This window comes from Anomaloglossus baeobatrachus, chromosome 10 (genome assembly GCF_048569485.1).
Source record: "Anomaloglossus baeobatrachus isolate aAnoBae1 chromosome 10, aAnoBae1.hap1, whole genome shotgun sequence".
Taxonomy (NCBI): Eukaryota; Metazoa; Chordata; class Amphibia; order Anura; family Aromobatidae; genus Anomaloglossus; species Anomaloglossus baeobatrachus.
The window spans coordinates 107,076,703-107,097,561 of NC_134362.1; the positions used below are offsets into that span (position 1 = coordinate 107,076,703).

The following is a 20,859-nucleotide window of genomic DNA, read 5'->3' on the forward strand; positions in this document are numbered from 1 at the left end:
CACATATACACACTGAGCACACACACACACACACTGAGCACACACACATAGCAGACAGACACACACACACACACACATAGCAGACACACATGGATACACTGGCGCATATACACAGTGCACATGCATGTACACACACACACACACACACACTGAGCACACACACATAGCAGACAGACACACACACACACACACATAGACACACATGGATACACTGAGCACATACACACATAGCAACCGAGGGCTCCTCCAGCAGCTCAACACCGGGGAGCGGGCTACCACTGTTTAGGCAGGGGGGCTGAAACACAAACATCCAGAGGTGCACGGGAAAAGGGGCGACCATCAACCCCACAGGGGACTTCAGCAGCCGACCGTGGGGACCGACCACTACCGAACTTTGGTTTACCAGTGACTTTGAGTGTGAATCAATCGTGAGTACACCAGTGCCATCCGGGCACGACGATACACCGTGGCACGGCGCCCTGCACCCAGACGACAACATCACACCCTTACAGTCCACCAAACCCCACCACCGGGGCCCCGGGACACACAGCCCCTACCCACGGAGGGGCTAACATCTCAGCTGCGGCCGCAATACCGATCCCGGATGAGCCCGCCATCACTTCAGCCGCAGCGGTGGTGCATCCCCCGTCACCACGACCCGTGGGTGGCGTCACGACCCGTTACACAACCACCAACCCCCACACCGCCTCCCCTTAACAAGAGCGACGTGGCTCCCGGTCTGAAGGCGCTCGTGCCACGGAGAACCTGAGCCCGGACCTCGAGCGGCTCGGCCCGAGCAAGCAGAGGAAGCGGCCGGGCCCCTCTCAGGGCGGTACACACACACACACACACACAGCAGACACACATGGATACACCAAACACATACACACATAGCGCACATGCATACACACACACACACACTGAGCACATATACACACATAGCAGACACACATGGATACGCCGGCGTATACACACATAGCGCACATGCATGTACACACACACACACACACACACTGAGCACATATACACACTAAGCACACACACACACACACACTGAGAACACACATATATCAGAAAGACAGACACACACACACATAGCAGACACACATGGATACACCGAGCGCATACACACATAGCGCACATGCATGTATACACACACACACTGAGCACATATACACACATAGCAGAAACACATGGATACACCGAGGACATACACACATAGCGCACATGCATGTATATACACACACACACACACACTGAGCACGTATACACACATAGCAGACACAGATGGATATACCGAGCGCATACACACATAGCGCACATGCATGTACACACACACACTCTGCTGTATACTCACCCAGCGATGTGGTCCCCGGCACTGAAGTCCCCAGCGCTGTTCCCGCTTCCAGCTCCACCGGGCACTGAATATTCAGTGAGTATAATGAGCGGCGATAAAGAGCGGGAGGCAGCAGAGCCAGAGACAGCATCGCTAGAGAGAAGTAAATATAGAAAATATTTGTATTAAAAAGACCCATATTTTCTCCGGTATGTTTTACACTGATGTCACACGGATCACATTAGTGTGCGATCCGTGTGACATCCGTGCTGCCGGAGATGCCTGTGTGTGTGTGCATGCGGGGTCATGAAAAGTCACACGGTCCATGTGCAAACACGGACGTGTGAGGCACACCATAGAATATCATGGGTATGTGTGACATCCGTGTTGAAAACGGATGTCACACGTACCTAAAACACGGACGTCTGAAACCAGCCTACGGCAGCGCGCCAGATCTGACAAAGTAGAGAAAAGCCGGATGTGTGAAACCACTAGCTTACCCCGGCTCCCGGCACACGTGTGTCGGAGCTGGCATAGGCTGGTAACCATGGTACACATCGGGTAACTATAGAAACCACTTTGCTTAGTTAACCAATGTGTAACATGGTTACTAGCTTACCCCGGCTCTCGGCACACGAGTACCGGAGCCGGCGTACGCTGTTAACCAGCGTACACATCGGGTAACTATGGAAACCGCTTTGCATAGTTAACCGATGTGTACCATGGTTACTAGCTTACCCCAGCTCCCTGCCCATTCAGATTGTTGGTCTCCCACTGTCAAACACGCCGACGCATGCTGCACAGCAGGAGACCAACGAGCAAAAAATGAAAAATCATTATTCAAGACTTAATGATTATATTATTATTCAATCTGCTAACCTACATACACATTCTAGACTACCCGATACGTTAGAATCGGGCCACCTTCTAGTAAACTAGATAGTCACCCATACACAGACTGATCACAATCAATCCCATGAACAATGAATAAAGCTGTAGTGCCCTGCGGATATGTGCTAAATGTTAATGCTCCCACCCCTGTAAATATTGAATTTTTGTTCATTTCTCTGAAAACAAGCAAAGCACAGCATGGACTCATCTGCATGTCTTCTCATCATCTACCGGTTGCAAACTGCGCCATAGCTCACTAAGTGCCTCCTAAAGGGCAGCTGTTAGTGGCCAGTGGTATAGCGATAATGGGAGCTGTGTGAAATGGATTCCACAGTTTAGATTTGCTCTATGGGCCCATTGAGTGCGATTTACCACTCAAAAACATGAAGTTCAAAACAATTAAGTCTTAATATTTTATCATAGCCATAATGGGCTTTTAAAACTTAATTGATTTGCATCCATTTTTTTGTGGGGTGCTGCCTCCATTTATTTTTTATATTTTTTTACATGTACAGTAATAGCTAGACAGACTATTATTGAGATGCTACAGTAAAATTAGAACAATAAATGAATAAATAAATGGGAATAAAGGTTTACGCACTTGTTTTACCTGTATGAGTCCTGGTGTGCGTCTTCAAGTGGTCAGAACGGGAAAACTTTCTCTCACATGTTTTACATTGGAAGGGTTTGACACCTGAGGGCAAGAGTATGATGTGGTCACTAGTAATGCAAAATATCCACCTTTTGTTCTACTTTGTAGCCAAGTATAGTAAGATATAAATGGAAATAGCAACAGACTGTACTCATATGGCCAAGAGCACTTCACAGATCACTAATAATGTTCAACATAATGGTCTACACACATATAACGTGATATTTTCATTTATCTTACAAAATGTAAATAATTTACTAATTTAATAGTTCTGGTAAATGAATTAATAAAAAGGATTTATTACATTTAGTTCGTCAGATTCCTATATGCTATCAAATTGGAAGCAGAAGGGACTCGGTCGAAGGCTAAGGAGGCATCGGAGGAAAACTCTGGAAGTAATAGGTTCTATATATTTTGTGTACTAGGTTTTGTTAAAGGAGTTTTCCCAAGATAGTAATTTAGGATATGAGATAACGTCCTGCTGCCAGGGGGTCTGATCTCTGGGATCCCTAGAAAATAGCACTTTGCAGAGCTCCATCTGAATGGAATGGAGATAGAGCATGCCATTTTCTGTAGCAAGATGTCTCGAACCTTATCTACTGGATCCTGATCACACAGACCAAGAAAATGTAAAGGTACCGTCACAGTTGCGACGCTCCAGCGATCTGACCTGGCAGGGATTGCTAGCGCGTCGCTACATGGTCGCTGGTGAGCTGTCAATAAGGCAGATCTCCACAGCGATCAGAGATCAGCCACCAGCCACCAGCGACCCATGTAACGACGCAGTGCTTGGTAAACATAGTACACATCGGGTTACTAAGCAAAGCTCTTTGCTTATAGTTACCCGATGTGTACCTTGGCTACGTGTGCAGGGAGCAGGCAGCCGGCTTCTAGAAGCTGCGGACGCTAGTAACCAAGATAAATGTTGGGTAACCAAGCAAAGCGCTTTGCTTGGTTACCCGATGTGTACCTTGGTTACCAGCGTCCGCAGAAGCCGGCTCCCTGCTCCCTGCACATTCAGATTGTTGCTAACTCGCTGTCAAATACAGCGATGTGTGCTTCACAGCGAGAGAGCAATGACCAAAAAATGGTCCAGGACATTCAGTAATGACCGGTGACCTCACAGCAGGAGCCAGGTCGTTGCTGGATGTCACACACAGCGGCATTGCTAGCAAGATCGCTGTTGCGTCACAAAAACTGTGACTCAGCAGCAGTGTCGCTAGCGATGTCGCTTAGTGAGACGTGGCCTTTAGACCCTCACCACACAGACCAAGGTGACGTTTAAGTCTTCTTATCCGTAATAGAAGTACTTTTTTTTTCTCTCCATATAACATCACAATAAGTACACAATCAGTCAATTGTGGTGCTAAACTTAAAATTCCTAAAGCCATGGAAAGGAGTCTGCAACATATGATCACTAGCACGAGTCTATGGGACTGACGGAAAAACTGCCCCATACACTATGAATGAAGCAGAGGAGCACTTGTTCAATCTCTGCTGCATAGTGACCTGTTCTCTGGATTACTGAAGATATTTTATGTAAGGTCATAGCCCAAAACTCGATAGCCATCCTCCAATAAAAGCATGCAGGTAAAAGTAAACTGGATAGTTGGCACATATTAAAAGGAAATGGCAAAATAAGTTTGAAGCCTTTTTAGGATAAATGTCTTCATAGAATAGGTCTAGCACCTGCATATCTTACTCCAGACAGAACTTTAATTTCATTATTCTTCAATTAAGATATGGCTTAATAATACTAGTTATATCTGCAGTATTACATATGAAGATACCTCGTGGAAGGTCATTTTTCTACTACAGTCATGGCCAAAAGTTTTGAGAATGACACCAATATTATATTTTCACATGATCTGTTGCCCTCTGGTTTTTAATTGTGTTTGTCTGATGTTTACATCACATACAGAAATATAATTGCAATCATATTATGAGTACCAAAAGGTTATATTGACAGAATGAGTTCATGCAGCAAGTCAATATTTGCAGTGTTGACCCTTCTTCCTCAGGACCTCTATAAATCTCCCTGGCATGCTCTCAATCAACTTCTGGATCAAATCCTGACTGATAGCTGTCCATTCTTGCATAAGCAATGCTTGCATTTTGCCAGAATTTGTTGGGTTTTGTTTGTCCACCCGTCTCTTGATGATTGCCCACAAGTTCTCAATGGGATTAAGATCTGGGGACTTTCCAGGCCATGGACCCAAAATCTCTATGTTTTGTTCCATGAGCCATTTAGTGATCACCTTTGCTTTATGGCAAGGTGCTCCATCATGATGGAAAAGGCATTGTTGGGCGCCAAACTGCTCTTGGACAGTTGGGAGAAGTTGCTCTTGGAGGACATTCTGGTACCATTCTTTAATCATGGCTGTGTTTTTAGGCAAGACTGTGAGTGAGCCGATTCCCTTGGCTGAGAAACAACCCCACACATGAATCGTTTCAGGATGCTTAACAGTTGGTATGAGACAAGACTGGTGGTAGCGCTCACCTCTTCTTCTCCTAATAAGCTGTTTTCCAGATGTCCCAAACAATCGAAAAGGGGATTCTTTCTGAGAAAATGACTTTACCCCAGTCCTCAGCAGTCCACTCCCTGTACCTTTTGCAGAATATCAGTCGGTCCCTGATGTTTTTTCTGGAGAGAAGTGGCTTCTTTGCTGCCCTCCTTGAAACCAGGCCTTGCTCAAACAGTCTCCACCTCACAGTGCGTGCAGAAGCACTCACACCAGCCTGTTGCCATTGCTGAGCTAGCTCGGCAATGCTGGTAGTCCGATCCCGCAGCTGAAACAGTTTTAAGATACAGCCCTGGCATTTGCTGGTCCTTCTTGGGCGCCATGGAGCCTTTTTGGCAACAATGGAAGCTCTCTCCTTGAAGTTCTTGATGATGCGATAGATTGTTGACTGAGGTGCAATCTTTGTAGCTGCGATACTCTTCCCTGTTAGGCCATTTTTGTGCAGAGCAATGATGGCTGCACGTGTTTCTTTAGAGACAACCATGGTTAACTGAAGAAAAACAATGATACCAAGCACCAGCCTCCTTTTAAAGTGTCCAGTGGTGACATTCTTACTTAATCATGACTGATTGATCGCCAGCCCTGTCCTCATCAATACCCACACCTGTGTTAATGGAACAATCACTAAAACAATGTTAGCTGCTCCTTTTAAGGCAGGAATGCAATGATGTTGAAATGTGCTTTGGGGGTTAAAGTTCATTTTCTTAGCCAATATTGACTCTGCAAGTAATTGCTGTTAAGCTGATCACTCTTTATGACATTCTGGAGTATATGCAAATTGCCATTAGAAAAACCTAAGCAGTAGACTTTGTAAAAATTAATATTTGTAGCATTCTCAAAACTTTTGGCCATGACTGTACTATAAGGCTACATGCGCACGCTGCTTTTTTTGCTGCTTTTTTGCTGCTTTTTTGGCTGCAGTTTTGTCAGCAGAACTTTCTGACATTTGACTTCCCAGCAAAGTCTATGAGAAGTCAGATTTGTCATTAGCACATTGCAGTTTATTTGTCAGCGTTTTTTTTGTCAACAGTTTGTGACAAAAAAAATGCAGCATGTTCATTCTTCCTGCGTTTTTGTCAACATTTGTCACCCATTGAAATCAATGAGGGCATCAAAAACGCAGGAAAAATGCATGCTAATCAAAAGTGGTGCATTTTACCTGCCTTTTACCTGCGTTTTTGGTACCAAAAACGCAGGTGATTTGTCAGGAAGTGAGGTCAGGCATTTTATTTTATTGCTCTTTTAATAAATTGTTTCTTCTAACACACAATCTTGCTCCATTTATTTCCTTCGTCATTGATTGTCACATGTTGCCAGTGCTCTTAGGGGTACGTTGCACACTACGATATCGCTGGTGCGATGTTGGTAGGGTCAAATCGAAAGTGACGCACATCCGGCGTCACTGTCGATATCGTAGTGTGTAAATCCTTTATGATATGATTAACGAGCGCAAAAGCATCGTAATCATATCATCGGTGTAGGGGCCGACATTTCTATAATTTAGCTGCAGCGACGGTACGATGTTGTTCCTCGTTCCTGCGGCAGGATACATCGCTGTGTGAGAAGCCGCAGGAGCGAGGAACATCTCCTACCTGCGTCCTGCGGCTCACGCCAGCTATGCAGAAGAAAGGAGGTGGGCGGGATGTTTACGTCCCGCTCATCTCCGCCCCTCCGCTTCTATTGGGCGCCTGCCATGTGACGTCGCTGTGACGCCGCACGACCCGCCCCCTTAGTAAGGAGGCGGTTCGCCGGCCAGAGTGACGTCGCAGGACAGGTAAGTGCATGTGAAGCTGCCGTAGCAATAATGTTCGCTACGGCAGCAATCACAAGATATCGCTGCTGCGAAGGGGGCGGGGACTATCGCGCTCGGCATCGCAAGCATCGGCTTGTGATGTCGTAGTGTGCAAAGTACCCCTTAGGGTTATGATATTTGTGGCCTCATTTTTTCACACAGATTTTGGCTCACAATGTCTACTGAAATCCATGTGAAAATTATTTTTTATGATTTTTTTTTACCAATAGATCTGAGATCCAAGTCCTGAAGAAACAATGAGTAAAGTCGCATGTTGTTTATCAGTATTAAATAGAGATGATTGAACCGTTCAATATATTTTCTATTGTCTCCATCATTGGTCTCTTGTGCTTCATTTTGGTTCTTGTGTTTTTCTGCATATGGGTTCAATTCACACTGCATTTATGTGCACACGACTGATACATATTAGAATGCATATATACCGTATGTTTTGGACTATAAGACGCACTTTTTTTCCTCCAAATTTGGGGGGAAAGTGTGGGGTGCATCTTATAGTCCGAGGCAGTGGCTGTGGAGTGGGAGGGAGCGACTGATGAGTGGGATCACAGGAGGCAGGGAGGGTCGCTGCTGCAGGAAGTTGGCACCTGGAGAAACCACATGTGCCCGCTGTTTAAAGTAAACGAATATTCATTAGCTGCTCCCAGCCCACCTCTCTGCTCTCTTCAGTCAGTGACTAGAAGCGGGTGTGAGGAGCAGCAAATCAATACTTGTTTAATTTAAACAGCGGACACACATGGGTGCTCCATCTGCCGGCTTCCTGAAGCGGCTGAGGAGACTGTGTGTTCGCTGTTTAAGAAAGTGGCAGGAGCAGGGTGCCGCTGCAGTCATGTCTGGCCCGGAGGAAATGCAAATCACTGCCGTGTCCAGGCCAGAGCACGACATACCATTACAGCACAGTCCGCAGTCTCACATTGCTTTGTTTGGTCCTGCCTCTGCACTAGAAACAAAGTCTACCATAAATCAACAGGTCCTGCAGTGATGTAATGAAGAGGCGGGGCCAGAGCAGCACAGATCAGCACAGTGCCCCACCTCTTCATTATATCACTGCAAGACCTGTTGAGTTATGGGAGACTTTGTTTCTAGTGCAGAGGCAGACCAAACTGAAAGCTAGGTGACATCACATCTGTAAAATTAAGGCAATAAATATAGTATATAAAGCCATTACTGTACACCTGGATGGGGTTTGATCATATATATATATATATACACACACACACACACCAGGTTGAGGAATCACACTTAGAAGGATGGGGAACATATATATTCCCCGATGGGGGCCATATATACCTGGAAGAGGTCCAGAATGGGGGATATGAGTACAGAATTTGGGAATATTATTACCTCCATAACAATGTCAGCAGCAGACCTACCCCCCCATTACAGTGTGTCATGACCACATTTTTTTACTTCAATTTGTTTTTCTATTTTTTACTCCTCTAAAACATGGGTGTGTCTTATAGCCGGTGCGTCTTAGGGGTACTTTGCACACTACGATATCGCAGGTGCGATGTCGGTGGGGTCAAATCGAAAGTGACGCACATCTGGCGTCGCCGTTATTATCATAGTGTGTAAATCCTTTATGATACGATTAACGAGCGCAAAAGCGTCGTAATCGTATCATCGGTGTAGTGTCCGACATTTCTATAATGTAGCTGCAGCGACGGTACGATGTTGTTCCTTGTTCCTGCGGCAGCACACATCGCTGTGTGAGAAGCCGCAGGAGCGAGGAACATCTCCTACCTGCGTCACCGTGGCTCACGCCGGCTATGCGGAAGGACGGAGGTGGGTGGGATGTTTACGTCCAGATCATCTCCGCCCCTCTGCTTCTATTGGCCACCTGCTGTGTGACATCGCTGTGATGCCGCACGACCCACCCACTTAAGAAGGAGGCGGTTCGCCGGCCAGAGCGATGTCGCAGGGCAGATGAGTGCATGTGAAGCTGCCGTAGCGATAATGTTCGCTACGGCAGCTATGACAAGATATCGCTGCGGTGGGGGCAGAGACTATCGTGCTCGGCATCGCAAGCATCGGCTTGCGATGTCGTAGTGTGCAAAGTACCCCTTATAGTCCGAAAAATACGGTACATACTTCCATGACAGCTGTGTGATAAGTTTTATATTTCATTTTTATAATTGTATGCTCCTATACTCATTCATTCCCTTTTTCCTCTGATCTCTCTTATTGTACATTTCTAGTGAGTAGAGAACCTATTCTTAAAAATATTAATCCTATTTCTGGTATGAAGAACCATGTCACAAAATATTTCTGACCTATACGTGTATGTCACCAAGCTACCAACCTGTGTGTCGTCTTTGGTGCCTCTTCAGTTGATCTGAACGGGAGAACCTCCTTTCACAGTCTTTAAAGTCACATTGGTAGGGTTTCTCCCCTTAAAAGAAAATATATGTAATAAGCCACATAATTAGTTATTAAATTACCTGCCAACATCCATTGTATATGCACATTTGCCGATATCCCACAAGTATTTATAGATGATATATGGTAGACATGCAAGGCTGACATCTAGAGTTCTGCCCCAGACGTGCAGTTGTCAGGAGTCTACATGGCAGCTGGCCCTTTTAGCCCCTTTAAATGGGTTGATCTACAGTGGAAATAATCCAAAAGTTGAGTTTTTTCGTGTGGGATCTACAAAAGTAAACATGAATCAGCATCCTCAAAGGAAAAAACCTTCTCATTCATCTCATGGAAAAAATGTATTTATTGTGCTGACAAAAATCTACCCAATTCTACTCCAAAATCCTCAACATAACCGAAACAAGTGAACAACGCCAGACATGCAACTGAGGTCAATACTGTAATATTTCATATGGACATAATGCCTTGTACATGAGCTTTTTTCCCCCTTGACTAGCAGATATAGTGCAGCATGCTGAGCACTAGCGGACACAGACAAAAAGGACCCTTGTGCAAGAACAGTATATGGGCCCTTTGCAGCCCAAGAGCTCATCATAATGCACAATCCCACCTGTATAGGAGGTAATGGACACCCTAACCTCTTGGGCCCCTGGTCCACCTCTGAAGCGGAGTATTGCATTACTACCTGTGTGCTTTCTACTGTGCATCTGCAGATGGGATAGCTTGAAGTATCTCTTGTTGCATCCTGGATATGCGCACATGAAGGGTCGCTTTTCATTGGTTTCTGATGTTGATCTTACAATAGTCGGGGTCACTCCTGGAACTCGTCTGACATCCTATAACAAAAATGTTTACATGTAATTAAGGCCTTGCTTTAATATTACTGTTAATGCTTCCAATATACTTTTTATATATATATATATATATATATATATATATATATATATATATATATATATATATATATATATACACAGTTAGGTCCAGAAATATTTGGACAGTTTTGTTATTTTAGCTGTTTACAAAAACATGTTCAGAAATACAATTATATATATAATATGGGCTGAAAGTGCACACTCCCAGCTGCAATATGAGAGTTTTCACATCCAAATCGGAGAAAGGGTTTAGGAATCATAGCTCTGTAATGCATAGCCTCCTCTTTTTCAAGGGACCAAAAGTAATTGGACAAGGGACTCTAAGGGCTGCAATTAACTCTGAAGGTGTCTCCCTCGTTAACCTGTAATCAATGAAGTAGTTAAAAGGTCTGGGATTGATTACAGGTGTGTGGTTTTGCATTTGGAAGCTGTTGCTGTGACCAGACAACATGCGGTCTAAGGAACTCTCAATTGAGGTGAAGCAGAACATCCTGAGGCTGAAAAAAAAGAAAAAATCCATCAGAGAGATAGCAGACATGCTTGGAGTAGCAAAATCAACAGTCGGGTACATTCTGAGAAAAAAGGAATTGACTGGTGAGCTTGGGAACTCAAAAAGGCCTGGGCGTCCACGGATGACAACAGTGGTGGATGATCGCCGCATACTTTCTTTGGTGAAGAAGAACCCGTTCACAACATCAACTGAAGTCCAGAACACTCTCAGTGAAGTAGGTGTATCTGTCTCTAAGTCAACAGTAAAGAGAAGACTCCATGAAAGTAAATACAAAGGGTTCACATCTAGATGCAAACCATTCATCAATTCCAAAAATAGACAGGCCAGAGTTAAATTTGCTGAAAAACACCTCATGAAGCCAGCTCAGTTCTGGAAAAGTATTCTATGGACAGATGAGACCAAGATCAACCTGTACCAGAATGATGGGAAGAAAAAAGTTTGGAGAAGAAAGGGAATGGCACATGATCCAAGGCACACCACATCCTCTGTAAAACATGGGGGAGGCAACGTGATGGCATGGGCATGCATGGCTTTCAATGGCACTGGGTCACTTGTGTTTATTGATGACATAACAGCAGACAATAGTAGCCGGATGAATTCTGAAGTGTACCGGGATATACTTTCAGCCCAGATTCAGCCAAATGCCGCAAAGTTGATCGGACGGCGCTTCATAGTACAGATGGACAATGACCCCAAGCATACAGCCAAAGCTACCCAGGAGTTCATGAGTGCAAAAAAGTGGAACATTCTGCAATGGCCAAGTCAATCACCAGATCTTAACCCAATAGAGCATGCATTTCACTTGCTCAAATCCAGACTTAAGACGGAAAGACCCACAAACAAGCAAGACCTGAAGGCTGCGGCTGTAAAGGCCTGGCAAAGCATTAAGAAGGAGGAAACCCACCGTTTGGTGATGTCCATGGGTTCCAGACTTAAGGCAGTGATTTCCTCGAAAGGATTCGCAACAAAATATTGAAAATAAAATTTTTTTTTTTGGGTTTGGTTTATTTGTCCAATTACTTTTGACCTCCTAAAATGTGGAGTGTTTGTAAAGAAATGTGTACAATTCCTACAATTTCCTACAATTTCTATCAGATATTTTTGTTCAAACCTTCAAATTAAACGTTACAATCTGCACTTGAATTCTGTTGTAGAGGTTTCATTTCAAATCCAATATGGTGGCATGCAGAGCCCAACTCGCGAAAATTGTGTCACTGTCCAAATATTTCTGGACCTAACTGTATATATATATATATATATATATATATATATATATATATATATATATATAATTACATTATTCATCAAAGTCATGATCATTGCGTTCAATTTGCAATGTCAACATCAGCCATATTGTGTGTTTTTATATCACAGCTGTCATGAGTTACAAATATTACATCTGTGTTGTCAACTAACAGCTCACGCCGAAACCACCGCACTGTAAAGGTGCAATCCCAGTGCAACATTATGATGCACGAGCACTCGAAGGCACGCTCATTTCATGATCATCGTGCAGTCTACATGGGCTGCTCATGACCTGACGAGGGGACACCCAAAAGATTATTGTTCTCGGCAGCACATTGTGCAGCTGAGAAAAATGGCGACCTATGTGCATTGAATATTATAATAATGATCAGTAAGTGTACATTTAAATCACGATCTGCCTGTATAACTTGGCTATTACACAACCACAGATCAAAAAACAAATGGCTGATCTTTTAGTGCCGTTGGCCAGCTGGTAATGAAGACCTTTAGATTATAATTTCATTAACATACTTTAAAGAGAAATTGATGACTGTTTCATACTGCCTGAACCAAAGGTAATCAGAGCTCAACTCCGTCATTTCAGTTATATCTTACTCTGGAATCACTGCTGCATTTTAGAAAAGACTTAATTTTAAAAGCCGTCAGTAAACCAGGTAGCTTGGAGAACTAGCTCAATGATTTATACTCTCTGTCTGAATGATAAGTTTAAGTTTAATGGTAAAGTTTAATGGTAAGTTTAAAAAACACTGGTAAAAATAGGCTGCACTAAAGGAAGAAGCTTTCTTGCTGCAGGAAGATGCGATGAGGTTCTTTTATTAAGACATCATGATTCAGCCATGAATTGGTGTCTTTATCAAGTGAAAAACATGACAGATGGGGTTAACAGGTACATGGGGGAATTTAAAGGAAAAAAAAGTGCCAAGAGACATGGGCACCGAGAAATTTCCAATGGATACTTAACCTCAATTTTTTAAAAAAGCTTTGGCCAAAAATGAATACATAGAGGAAAAGATGTGTGCTTAACTCAAGAGTGTGAACAAATTTAATATATAAGTAGATAAAAGAAGGAAAAGAAAAGAAAAATAAGTGAATAATAAATGTGTATGGAGGATATGGGAATGGTACCAGAAAAAGCCAAAAAATAGAGTAGGAGAGGTATTGTTAATACTGTATATAGCACCACATGGAGTTTGGTGGGAGAAGAGAAAATAGAGCAGAAAGAGTATGGAACAAGAATAAAAAAAGAGTGAATTATAAGTAGAAAGGTGAGATCAGTCATTAAGTAAAGAGGAGGTTGGAGGTGGTAAGAAAATGGGGGGTGCAGTGGTGTTGGGAATGCAGGGGAGGCGGAATTTTAGTCAGGTGATAAAGTTGTAATAGGTAGGAATATATATATATATACTAGAAGGTGGCTCGATTCTACGCATCGGGTATTCTAGAATTTACGTATTGTGTAGTTAATGTATGATTTTTGTTATATATATAGATATATATATATATATATTAAACACAACTTGGACATCAGTAAATGACCAATTAAAGGAGCGACCAAGATACATATATATATATATAGATGTTGTTGTGTGTAGTTACCAAGTGTTTGTGTAGGGCGCTATACATGTTCTGGGTGTTGTCTGGGTGTGGCGGGGGGTGAGAGTGGTGTTGTTTGTGTGTTGCGTTGTTTGTAGAGCGCTGTGTGTCTGTAGCGTTGTGTGTGTGTGTTGCGCGGTTTGTGTGGCTGTGGGGTGCGTGTGTGTGTTTTGGGGGAGGTATGTTTTGTGCAATGTGTGTGTGTTGCGCGGTATGTGCGTATATTTGTGTATGCTGCGGTGTTTGTGTGTTGGGTGTTGTGTGTGTGCGGCGTTGTCTGTGTTTGTGGGTGTCTGTGTAGGGCGGTGTTTGTGGTTCCCAGTGTGTGTGTGGTGTGTTGTGCAGTGCGCGTGTGGCGGTGTGTGTGTGTTTTGGGGGGAGGTGTGCACCCCCATCGTGCTCCATCCCCCATGCTGCGCACTCCCCATCGTGCTCCATCCCCCATGCTGCCTTCTCCCCATCGTGCTCCATCCCCCATGCTGCGCACCCCCCATCGTGCTCCATCCCCCATGCTGTGCACCCCCCATCGTGCTCCATCCCCTATGCTGCGCACCCCCCATCGTGCTCCATCTTCCATGCTGTGCACCCCCCATCGTGCTCCATCCCCCATGCTGCGCACCCCCCATCGTGCTCCATCCCCCATGCTGCGCACCCATCGTGCTCCATCCCCCATGCTGCACACTCCCCATCATGCTCCATCCCCCATTCTGTGCACTCCCCATCGTGCTACATCCCCCATGCTGCGCACCCCCCATCGTGCTCCATCCCCCATGCTCCGCACCCCCATCGTGCTCCATCCCCCATGCTGCGCACTCCCCATCGTGCTCCATCCCCCATGCTGTGCACTCCCCATCGTGCTCCGTCCTCCATGCTGCGCACTCCCCATTGTGCTCCATTCCCCATGCTGCGCACCCCCCATCGTGCTCCATCCCCCATGCTGCGCACTGCCCATCGTGCTCCATCCCCCATGCTGCGCACTCCCCATCGTGCTACATCCCCCATGCTGCGCACCCCCCATCGTGCTACATCCCCCATGCTGCGCACCCCATCGTGCTCCATCCCCCATGCTGCGCACTCCCCATCGTGCTCCATCCCCCATGCTATAATAGTAATGTACGCTGATAACTATGATACACATCGGGTAACTAAGGGATCTTAGTTACCCGATGTGTATAATGCTTACCAGCATTCACCGGCTCTGTTACGATCCCAGCATCGCAAGGTTATGTCTGGCGCTGCTGGGATCGTGACGGAGCCGGTGTACGCTGGTAACTATGATACACATCGGGTAACTAAGGGACCTTAGTTACCCGATGTGTATAATGCTTACCAGCATTCACCGGCTCCGTTACGATCACAGCATCGCAAGGTTATGTCTGGCGCTGCTGGGATCGTGACGGAGCCGGTGTACACTGGTAGCTATGATACACATCGGGTAACCAAGGGACCTTAGTTACCCGATGTGTATAATGGTTACCAGCGTCCACCGGCTCCGTCACGATCCCAGCATCGCAAGGTTATGTCTGGCAATGCGTCCGGAGGGCCGGGGCGAGCGGTCAATCCATGCGGAGGGCGGGGCCAGGCCGAGGCGAGCGACCAATCCGTGGGGGGGGGGCCAGGCCAAGCCCAGCGGCGACCAATCCGTGGGGGGGCGGGACCAGGCCGAGCCCAGCGGCCAATCAGACGGTTGTCACTGTAATGACACTCACCGTGATACAATTTTGCAGCAAGACAGACAGACAGACAGAATAAGGCAATTATATATATATATATATATATATATATATATATATATATATAAATATATATATCGGGAGAGTAACTGTCTCTCTGTCTCTCTCTCAGTCTATGTCTGTCTCTATGTCTGTCTCTTTCCCTGTCTGTCTCTGTGTCTGTCTGTGTCTATCTCTCTTTCTGTCTCTGTATCAGTCTCTCTGTCTCACTCTATCTCTGTGCCTCTGTGTTTGTCTGTCTCTATCTCTGTGTCTGTCTCTCTCTCTGTGTCGGTCTCTTTCCACGTCTGTCTTTTTCCCTGTCTGACTCTTTCCCGTCTGACTCTTTCCAGGTCTGTCTCTTTCCAGGCCTGTCACTTTCCGTGATCTGTCTCTTTCCCTGGTCTGTCGCTTTCCCTGGTCTGTCTCTTTCCCTGGTCTATCTCTTTTCCTGGTCTGTCTCTTTCCCTGGTCTGTCTCTTTCCCTGGTCTGTCTCTTTCCCTGGTCTGTCTCTTTCCCTGGTCTGTCTTTTTCCCTGGTCTGTCTCTTTCCCTGGTCTGTCTCTTTCCCTGGTCTATCTTTTTCCCTGGTCTGTCTCTTCCCCATCTGTCTCTTTCCCCGTATGTCTCTTTCCCCGTATGTCTCTTTCCCTGTCTGTCTTTGTCTGTCTCTCTGTCTGTCTCCTTTGCTGTCTGTCTTTTCTCTGTCTGTCTCTTTTCTTATCTGTCTCTTTCCCCGTCTGTCTCTTTCCCCATCTGTCTCTTTCCCCGTCTTTCCCTTTCTGTCTTTGTCTGGCTCTCTGTCTGTCTCATTCCCCATCTGTTTCTTCCCCGTCTGTCTCTTTCCCCGTCTTTCCCTGTTTGTCTTTGTCTCTTTTGCTGTCTGTCTCTTTCCCTGTCTCTTTCCCTGTCTGTCTCTTTCCCTGTCTATCTCTTTCCCTGTCTATCTCTTTCCCTGTCTATCTCTTTCCCCGCCTGTCTCTTTCCCCGCCTGTCTCTTTCCCCGCCTGTCTCTTTCCCCGCCTGTCTCTTTCCCCGCCTGTCTCTTTCCCCGTCTGTCTCTTTCCCCGTCTGTCTCTTTCCCCGTCTGTCTCTTTCCCCGTCTGTCTCTTTCCCCGTCTGTCTCTTTCCCCGTCTGTCTCTTTCCCCGTCTGTCTCTTTCCCCGTCTGTCTCTTTCCCCGTCTGTCTCTTTCCCCGTCTGTCTCTTTCCCCGTCTGTCTCTTTCCCCATCTGTCTCTTTCCCCATCTGTCTCTTTCCCCATCTGTCTCTTTCCCCATCTGTCTCTTTCCCCATCTGTCTCTTTCCCCGTCTCTCTTTCTCCGTCTATCTCTTTCCCCGTCTGTCTCTTTCCACATCTGTCTCTTCCCCGTCTGTCTCTTTCCCCATCTTTCCTTTTCTGTCTTTGTCTGTCTCTTTTGCTGTCTGTCTCTTTTAATGCCTGTCTCTTTCCAGGTCTGTCTCTTTCCCCATCTGTCTCTTTCCCCGTCTGTCTTTGTCTGTCTCTTTCCTTGTCTGTCTCTTTCCCCGTCTATCTTTCCCTGTCTGCCTCTGTCTCTTTCCTTGTCTGTCTCTCTTTGTCTCTTTCCGTCTGCCTCTGTCTCTTTCCCCGTGTGTCTTTCTGTCTATCTCTGTCTGTCTGTCTGGCTATTTTTCCTATCTGTCTCTGTCTTTTTCCCTGTGTGCCTCTTTCTCTGTCTGTGCCTGTCTGTCTGTCTGTGTCTGTCTGTCTCTCAGTCTGTGTCTGTCTCTCCACTGACATCATATTACCTCACACATAAGCTTTTTATACTATGAATGGCCTTTGTTCCTATAGGTGTACTTACAGCTACCTTTGTTGTGAGCAATCACTGTAGCTGTGCAGGCATGCGTTCATGACAGAAAGCTGTCAGCTCACGGAGAAAAAAAAGTTAATTTTCTCCTGGGTACCACAAATTCTTTACAGAAACAAGAGACCAGTTCAGCTCAGCAGAGTAGATAGGATATCTCAGAAGGTGTGATGCACAGAAAAATATCAGGCTGGTTTCTGAACAGAAGCAATCCATATTAGAAGAAGACCAGTATCCGCAGACAGTATATTAAAACTTTTGCTTTATTCTTCCAAAAGTTAAAACATAGACACTGTCCGGTCTACGTGTTTTGAACAAAAAATGTTTTTAATCGCGTAGACCGGAGGGTGTCTATGTTTTAATGTTACCACAAATTCATTACAGCATCCAGGCACCTTCATAATGCTATTAACCTGCACATTAACCTTATAATAGTGTTCCGATCAGTGATCATTTAGTGCCCCCAGTCAGCCCATGTAAATGAACCGTTAGCTTCTTCACTATAAATGAACCTTAACATTCTTCATGTCTGCAATTTTATTGATGGGACTTTCAGACATATTTGTTTTCATATCAGATAAGACTTCATGGCTTTAAATCCTGTCACCAGAGCTCTTTGTCTAGCAAAATTACTTTTGAGTTTGAACACCTTGCACTCGTGGCAATTTCAGAAAGTCGCATTATCATATTTTACTGTCATTTTGTCATTGATGTTAGTACTAATATTATTAACTATGTTGACTATATTTTTTTCTAATTTAACGTGTGAGATGAGATATTAAAATTTACCGTATTTTTCGGACTATAAGACGCACCGGACCAGAAGACGCACCCTGGTTTTAGAGAAGGAAAATAGGAAAATAAAATTTTAAGCAAAAAATGTGGTCATGACACACTGTTATGGGGCGAGGATCTGCTGCTGACACTATTATGGGGGTAATGTCCCCAAATTCTCTACTAAGGTACCCCATCCTGGTAATGATCCTCCTGCCTTGTATATATATATGTCCCTCATCCTGGTATAGCCCCATCTTGCTATATACTGCCATCCTGGTATGTACTCCCATCCTGCTATATAACTCATCCTGGTATATGGCCGCATCCTGTCCTGCTATATACCCCATCCTGGCATATGGCCGCATCCTGCTATATACCCTCATCCTGGTATGTGCTCCCATCCTGCTATATACCCCCATCCTGCTCTATACGCCATCATCCTCCGATATACGCCATCATCCTGCTATATGCCATCATTCTGCAATATGCCATCATCCTGCTATATGCCATCATCCTGCTATATACGCCATCATCCTGCTCATATACCATCATCCTGCTCATATGCCATCATCCTGCTCATATGCCATCATCCTGCTCATATACCATCATCCTGCTCATATGCCATCATCCTGCTCATATGCCATCATCCTGCTATATGCCATCATCCTGCTCATATGCCATCATCCTGCTCATATGTCATCCTCCTGCTATATGCCATCATCCTGCTATATGCCATCATCCTGCTATATGCCATCATCCTGCTCATATTCCATCATCCTGCTCATATACCCCCATCCTGCTATATGCCATCATCCTGCTATATGCCATCATCCTGCTATATGCCATCATCCTGCTATATGCCATCATCCTGCTATATGCCATCATCCTGCTATATGCCATCATCCTGCTCATATGCCATCATCCTGTTCATATTCCCCCATCCTGCTATATGCCATCATTCTGCTCATATACCCCCATCCTGCTCATATACCTCCATCCTGCTATATGCCATCATCCTGCTATATGCCATCATCCTGCTATATGCCATTATCCTGCTCATATACCTCCATCCTGCTATATGCCATCATCCTGCTATATGCCATCATCCTGCTCATATGCCATCATCCTGCTCATATGCCCCCATCCTGCTATATGCCATCATCCTGCTATATGCCATCATCCTGCTCATATGCCATCATCCTGCTCATATGCCATCATCCTGCTCATATGCCATCATCCTGCTATATGCCATCATCCTGCTATATGCCATCATCCTGCTCATATGCCATCATCCTGCTCATATACCCCCATCCTGCTATATGCCATCATCCTGCTATATGCCATCATCCTGCTCATATGCCATCATCCTGCTCATATGCCCCCATCCTGCTATATGCCATCATCCTGCTATATGCCATCATCCTGCTATATGCCATCATCCTGCTCATATGCCATCATCCTGCTCATATACCCCCATCCTGCTATATGCCATCATCCTGCTATATGCCATCATCCTGCTATATGCCATCATCCTGCTCATATACCCTCATCCTGCTATATGCCATCATCCTGCTATATGCCATCATCCTGCTATATGCCATCATCCTGCTCATACACCCCCATCCTGCTCATATACCTCCATCCTGCTATATGCCATCATCCTGCTATATGCCATCATCCTGCTATATGCCATCATCCTGCTCATATATCTCCATCCTGCTATATGCCATCATCCTGCTCATATACCTCCATCCTGCTATATGTCCTGCATCCTGTGGCACGCGCAAAAAATAAATAAATAAATATTTATATTCACCTTTCCTCGCTCCATGCAGCATTGCTCCTCCTCCCGTCTGTGCCAGTAGCGCTGTGTGGAGCCGGCCACAATCCCTGCAGCATCGAGATATCCTCCTGTCTGTGCTGGCGCGGCTGTGTGGACACATGCGCACAGCGATGACGTCATCGCTGTGAGCACCGCTAGTCTCCACACAGCGCGGCCGGCAGACAGGAGGAGATCGCGGTGCTGCAGGGGAACGGTGAGTGTACTGATTCACTGCACCCCGCGCTGATGATGATGTGCGGGGAGCAGTGAATACAGCCGCACATCATCACTCCAGGCTGTAGTTGCCAGGGGTGATCATGCGGCCGGCTGTTTAGTATGCGCACACCCCCCGCCCATCATCCCGCCCACCTGTCTGTGCCGGCTTTAGCGCTGAGAGATGGGCGGGAGGATGGGCGTGCATATGAAATGGGCGGGTCCACATGGTCACGGCAGGCGCTGCTACAGCCTGCTCGTGCCGCCGATGACCCGCTCCACCGCAGCACCCTCATTCCCCGCAGCCCTACATTCAGACTATAAGACGCACCCCCCATCCCCCACTTTCCCCCAACATTTGGGGTGAAAAAAGTGTGTCTTATAGTCCGAAAAATACGGTAGTCAGTAATAAAGAAATGCAGCCAAATATTTGTCAAAAAAAAATTATTCTAAGACACGATAGTTCTTTCCCAGCTGAACTGATAACTGGCTGCTTCATGTGAAAGGAATTTGGCATCGATTCACTCTAATAATTGCCAGATTAATTCGGAGTTTTACACACTTTTTACATTTCACATGACAACTGGCTGTGGCATGACAAAAAAAGGGTTAAGATAGGAGGAAGTCATCTAATATATCGCTGGTTATAAAAGCAATCAGAAATCTTAAAATGTT

At 45.5% G+C, this 20,859-nt stretch overlaps 1 protein-coding gene across 3 annotated transcripts in view; it reads right to left on the reverse strand.

Annotated features, from left to right (window-relative positions):
- Positions 1-20,859, reverse strand: part of WT1 (WT1 transcription factor) — a 193,489-nt gene that overhangs the window by 3,510 nt on the left and 169,120 nt on the right. For 2 of the 3 annotated variants that reach the window (XM_075326602.1, XM_075326600.1), the window contains 3 exons: positions 10,276-10,426; positions 9,514-9,603; positions 2,829-2,921 (listed from right to left, as the gene is read on the reverse strand). In XM_075326602.1, coding sequence (XP_075182717.1) covers positions 2,829-2,921; positions 9,514-9,603; positions 10,276-10,426 — 334 coding nt within the window. The remainder of the gene's footprint in view (positions 1-2,828; positions 2,922-9,513; positions 9,604-10,275; positions 10,427-20,859) is intronic. The other variant, XM_075326601.1, reaches the window with a different exon arrangement.